We start from the raw sequence: 6,000 nt of genomic DNA, 5'->3' as shown, positions 1-6,000 counted from the left end.
ACAGTCGCGATTCATCCTGACTATGTGATCTTCTCCCGGTTTGTTTGGAAGTTGTAAGATGAGGAATTACAAGTGTCAAACAGCTGTGAGTGTGGGTGCTAAATATTTAAACATGTTTTCCAGACGAGGTAAAGTATAGTTTTTTAAAAGGGAGCTAAGTGTATATAAGCTGTACAGGCCTTTGATAAAAATTCAGCCGTGTAAAAAAAAAAAAAAGCGGGTGAGTGGGGCAAAATAAAATGCGATAAATTAATCACACGTTCTATATGGAACACCAGGTGCGCTCCGTATAAACGAATACAATCTAAAAACGAAAAGCGCTTTCCAAACAGAATAATAAGCAAACTCTCACAAACATAATTGAATGTAATAAATTAATCGCAGATTCCAAATGGGATAACAGGTATAACTGCAGAGATAATAAAATGTAATAAGTCAATTGCACAAATCAAATAGAACAGTTGGTATGCTACGCAGAAGATAATAAAATATCATGAATTAATTACATATTCCGAATGGGATAATGGTTCTACTCAGACAGGGGTAAGAGGGACCTCAGGCTTGAAAAGTATCCTCCTGATTTTGTTTGTCAACGCAGGAACAGGGGGAAAATAAAAATGGAAAATAACATAACACACAAGTCAAGGATACCGAAGCCCTCAGTCTTGTGAGGGTCGCTAAATTATGAATGCTGACAGATGAAGTGGCTTTTGTACAAGCGGGAATATTCAGCTACAACGTTGCGGGGAAGGCAAGCAAGCCGTTAAGCGCAAACACACACATATACACACACACGCTTGCTTGCTCCCTCAGTCTCACTCACACACACACACACACACACACTTACTCCCCAAAGAGTAAACATTGCCTCTAGAGGTGTTCAAAAAAAGTTGCATTGTTGACATTGCTATGAATCTACAATCAATAAGCATTCTTTTGTGGACTGAATTCTAGGCTGTTTTCTTTTTTTTTTTTCCCCTGAATTGAAAAACAGGACAATTCTGACAACCGCAAATGCGAATACAAATACAAAAATAAAAGTCAACCACACATTCAAGAGAGGGCACTTCTACATCTTACAAATAACTATATATATATATATATACATGCATACATACAAACAGTATTTACATACATACATTCACACATACACATATTTATTTATTTAATGACACAGGTTTGACATTAAGTATCACTATTAATGTAAATGTGAAAGCAGCATGTTATATATAAATATCTATATATATATATATATATATATATATATAAACATGTATGTATATAGACGTATATAGAGATATATATAAATAAGATTACTATATAACAGATACATACACATTTGGCATTAAATCTGTGTTATTATTTGTTCCCTCAAAACGGGCCATCGCCCTTTGCCCTCATTACATGATGAACTCACGTTTCAGCAGAACACAAGTCAATTTCAAATATATTGGATACAAATTATAAAGTCAAACAAAAAAAGTTTATGTTTATGTTGTTTGTTTCCCTCATTTATATATAAAAAAAAAAAAAAAGTTCAACGCTAGGTTTCGTGTACAGGATGAGCAATTAGCGAATTAGAATTTTGAATTTGAGCCGATGTGCAGAGGGAAAGGGGGGTGAAGTGATTTCCCGTGTGGGCGCTGTGAAAGGAGCGGCGGCGTGTTTGACGCTCTGCCGACGCGGACGGGGCGGAGAGAGAGGGGCGAGGCCGGCCGAGCTCCACGATGAGATTACACAGACAACAGAGCCCCGGCCTTCTGCGTCCCTCAGCTCCGCTCCGCTCCGCTCCGCTCCGCTCCTCTCCTCTCTGTCCTCCGCAGTGTTTTCTCTCTTTGCTTTTCGTTTCTTCCAAAGGTGGCTTTTCACTTGGGCGCAGAGGGGTGAGGTGTGTGTGTGTGTGTGTGTGTGTGTGTATGGCTTCATTCAGGTCCATTCATTGTAAAGAATGAAACTTAAAAAATGGAATATGCATAAGTACATCTATGTATGTCTAGGTGTTTGTCTGTGTGTCTATATATATATATATATATATATATATATATATATATATATATATATATAATACATATACATACATACATACATATATATATATATATATATATACGTATTAACAAATAGACACACACCCCTATTTTCATACACAATTTTAAAAATACCAGTTCATACACGCAGCATAGTGTAGCGCCAAACAGGGCACTGAGGGTGTGCACATGCCTTCTTGGGAACACGGAGAGAATGGGGCGGCTTACAGTGAGCTTTTCTCAAACGGCACCACGCCACGCACAGCACGTTACTGTACGTCCCAGCGCGGTTCCTCTGTGATTGGTAGATTATTTAAAAATGAACCGCCGGGGACAGGAGGTGAAGTGTTAAAAGGTGTTGTGCCGGAAGAATCCGGAAAAGACTCGCCCTGAGAGGACATGAGGCTGTGCGGAGGAAGCGCGCTAACCTGATCAAAAACGAGGTCATTCGCTAACTATGAGGGAAATCGACGGGAAGTTCAGAAGGAAATGCGAAAGCAAAAATAGCTACCAAAGAAGTACTCACCTCCTCACGCAACTTTATCAACTGCCACGTGAAAGCAGACAGAAAGGGAGAGAGCAGGAGAGAGGGAGAGAGAGAGAGAGAGAGATAAAAAGGAGATATATATGGCAGAAAAGAGATCAGTCAGACAGTGGGGTACAGAATTAACCTTGACGATTTTCCGTTTGCATGTTTAGCATTTAGAGAATCACAGACGAGCACATTAAACGAAGCTAAACACGCGTTCGCGCGGAGGTTTTTGAACAAACAAAGATCAACTTCGCGGCGCTGTCACATTAAACAAAGAGAGAAGGGGGGGGGGGGGGGGGGGGAGCGGATTTCTCCGCGCGGCGCGTCTGAAGCCGCATCATCAAGGAGCGGCAAATCTGACTCGCATCACGAGACGCGCGGGACGGCGACGGCGGAGAGAGAGAGAGAGAGAGAGAAAGCGCAATCCCCCTGTACAGCCCCAAAAAACACAAGAGCGCTGAGGAGGGGGGGTAACACGCGAGCCGTCGTTCCAGGGCCACCTCGCCGGCGTGACAAAATGGCGCCTGGCGAGCACTTCGCTACCGCGTTCTCGCCGCCGCGTCAGATCGGCGGATGACGCGTGCCCCGTGATTGACAGACTTTTCGATATTTCAAACGCCGGCACCCGTCTTTATACCCATGTATACCATACATTATGTATGCGGGACCCTGTGTGTGAGGGCTTTTGTATACATAAGCATAAATACATAAAGGTAATATGTATTATAAGACAACTTACTTGGGTCATAAAACATGAATCTTAGCATTCATTATTCATATTTGATGAAAAAGAATCGCAAATCAAATCAAAATAAACAACCCAGGACATTCCCTCTCAACTTGGAGCGGAGTTGCCTTTTAAAGTTTGTTTCAGGAAAGAATAACATTTCATTTAATTACGGCAGTCATTAGCACGTGTGTGTGCGTTTCTCGCGTGTGTGTGTGTGCAAGTGTGCATGTGAACATTACATGATATATAGGTACACACAGACACATATATGTTCACACACACGTGATAAATTAATATATGTATAACAGTAACTAGTTGTCATCTATCTGCACACACAGACACACAAACATGCACACAAAAGATGACGATGGCGATGTATCTACACTTATCAGTTGCATACAGACAGACGCATTTGGCGAAAGAGCGGAACAAGTTTCTTAATTTGTCGGCCGATGCAGGTGATTTATTTTAATCTCCATCTCTTCTGAGAGATTAAAGGTTGGGGGATCTGAAGGGGAGCTCTGGGCCACTATTAGGTTCTCTTCTCATCTTTGTACTGTTTGGCCATTCTGAATTTTATATTTTCATAATTTGCCGACGTAACAAAATGAGGCAGGGCTTGGATCACGAATTAAGAGACTTGATTCCAGACAAAAGGTTTGCAAAATTGATGATAAGTCGCCACGGTTACCGCAGTCGTCAGGGACAACGCTTTTGAGCTTCCTTATGTAAAGCAAGTAGCTAACAACAAAGACACCCCCGACTCACACACACACACACACACACACACACACTCTGATGACGAATATTAAGGAACGATTAAGCCGCCGTGTCAGCAAAACACTAATATCACTCGATCTGACAAACAGATCTTCGTTCGGCGAAAGGCGCGAGGGAAGACGCAAACGGACGTGACCAATCCCGGCTCAGAAGAAGCAGTTCCTCAACATGAATTTGAAAAGACATAAAACTGCAGCGCGAGCGTGGCGAAGGGGTGAACTCCGGGTACTTCGGTCGCTAACGGTCTCTTTTCACTGACCGCTTGCGTTACCGCTACTGAACACAGCCGCGCGGTCGTGGCCAGCGGACGGGGTGTTATCGCGGCGGGTTTGTTTACTGTCGTCGCTCTCAGCCCGCGGCTGCTTGCGGCCCATCGCGCGCGCTGACAGTCTGCACGGGTGCGGACGCACGGGCAAACAGACAGACAAAGCAAAACAAATAAAAGCAAAGCCAAAGATACCTTCATTAGGTCCGGTTTAAAAACTAGTTTACACAATGTGATTAAAAAACTAGCATTTTAACAAAGAAAACCAAAACCTAAACAACATCCTAAAATATTATTTATTATTTTTATTAGTATTATTATATATTATTGTGGTTGCTTCATTATCATTTTATTATTATTATTATTATTATTATTATTATTGTGGATGTTTATTGTTATTATTATTATTATTATTATTATTATTATTATTATTATTAATGTTTTATTATTGTTTTATTATTATTGTTATTATTATGGTTGTTTTATTATTATTATTATTATTATTATTGTTATTATTATTATTGTTGTTGTTTTTGTTGTTGTTGCTGTTGTTTTTTTGTAGTTGTATGTGCTTGTTCATCACCACAAACATGTAAGAGTCCAGCCTGGGAATTCTGACCGGGAACACTGAAACTGAGTGTGTAAAATAAAAAAGCTTAAAGATATGTGAGCTGTTTTATGTGGGTCTGCTGAGACTGGCGGCTCGGGAAGCCACCGGTCCCTGAAATCTCAGCGGTGATGGCTGTCAAATAGAGCACACAGCATAAAGAAAGCTGTTTTTCTTTCAGCGAAAAAGGGCCACTTTGCTGATGCGAACTGTCTTTTATTTTTAAGGTCACTACCCCCGCGTTAACTGCATTATTTAAAGGGCCAAAGTTTAAAACTACACTACAGATGTGGCTATTTAGAGTTTCCCCGGCCCCACCATAGCCAATGATCGCTTGCAGGGTCTGTCACCGCTTTCAATAGGGACCAAACAAAACTTGTTCTATCTTATTTGTGCTGCTTGGCCAAACGCAAGTCTTGGTGGAGGATTTGCAGAAAACTATGAGGGAGAATGCCTTTTCACTTTTTTTTTATAATAGTCTTTTACGCTGTTGGAAATCGGCTACATTAGCATAGACAACGTGTGCATTTTAAAATCTGGGCAAGTAAAATAAGTATGGTAACTGTGACATACGATGCATTTTCGTAATTATGTTTTCTTGTGTACCTCGTTTATTTTCTTTTCGCTTTTCTCTTCCTTACGTCATCCTGCATTCAAAATCGCACTGCTGCAATTTTTCTGTTATGATAATCAGCGGATTTTTCAAACAAAGAATTTTTTTTTTTATTCAATACGGAATTTGACACAAGTGGTAATCTGCTTCCTTTTGTAGCCTGTTAAATCTGGTCTATTCCGGCTCAAACCAGCAGAATCTCTTGTGGCCAAGTCTTCTGCTGTGACTGAAATCGAAACTACGCCGCAGAGTGCTTGCGTGCGAAAATGTGTGTGTTTGTGTGCGTGCGTGCGCGCGTGTGTGTGTGCGGCGAGCGAAATCCTGGGTGTGAATTTTGTGTGTCGAAAAACACGTGCGTCCGTAGTCTGCCGCGTTATTAAAAAAAAAAAAAACGATAGCGCCAACTCTGTATCTGTCCGCATACAGATAACGAATAAATGCCGAAC

At 41.1% G+C, this 6,000-nt stretch overlaps 1 protein-coding gene across 4 annotated transcripts in view; it reads right to left on the bottom strand.

Moving 5' to 3' along the window:
- The window catches only part of vti1a (vesicle transport through interaction with t-SNAREs 1A), a 190,297-nt gene that overhangs the window by 134,726 nt on the left and 49,571 nt on the right, over positions 1-6,000 (bottom strand). For 2 of the 4 annotated variants that reach the window (XM_035404572.1, XM_035404574.1), the window contains exon 5: positions 2,554-2,574. The exons of the other annotated variants lie outside the window; for them this stretch is intronic. In XM_035404572.1, coding sequence (XP_035260463.1) covers positions 2,554-2,574 — 21 coding nt within the window. The remainder of the gene's footprint in view (positions 1-2,553; positions 2,575-6,000) is intronic. 4 annotated transcript variants of the gene reach the window in all.

Source organism: Anguilla anguilla, chromosome 2 (assembly GCF_013347855.1).
Source record: "Anguilla anguilla isolate fAngAng1 chromosome 2, fAngAng1.pri, whole genome shotgun sequence".
Classification (NCBI taxonomy): domain Eukaryota; kingdom Metazoa; phylum Chordata; class Actinopteri; order Anguilliformes; family Anguillidae; genus Anguilla; species Anguilla anguilla.
This window is presented reverse-complemented; position numbering and strand designations above follow the sequence as displayed.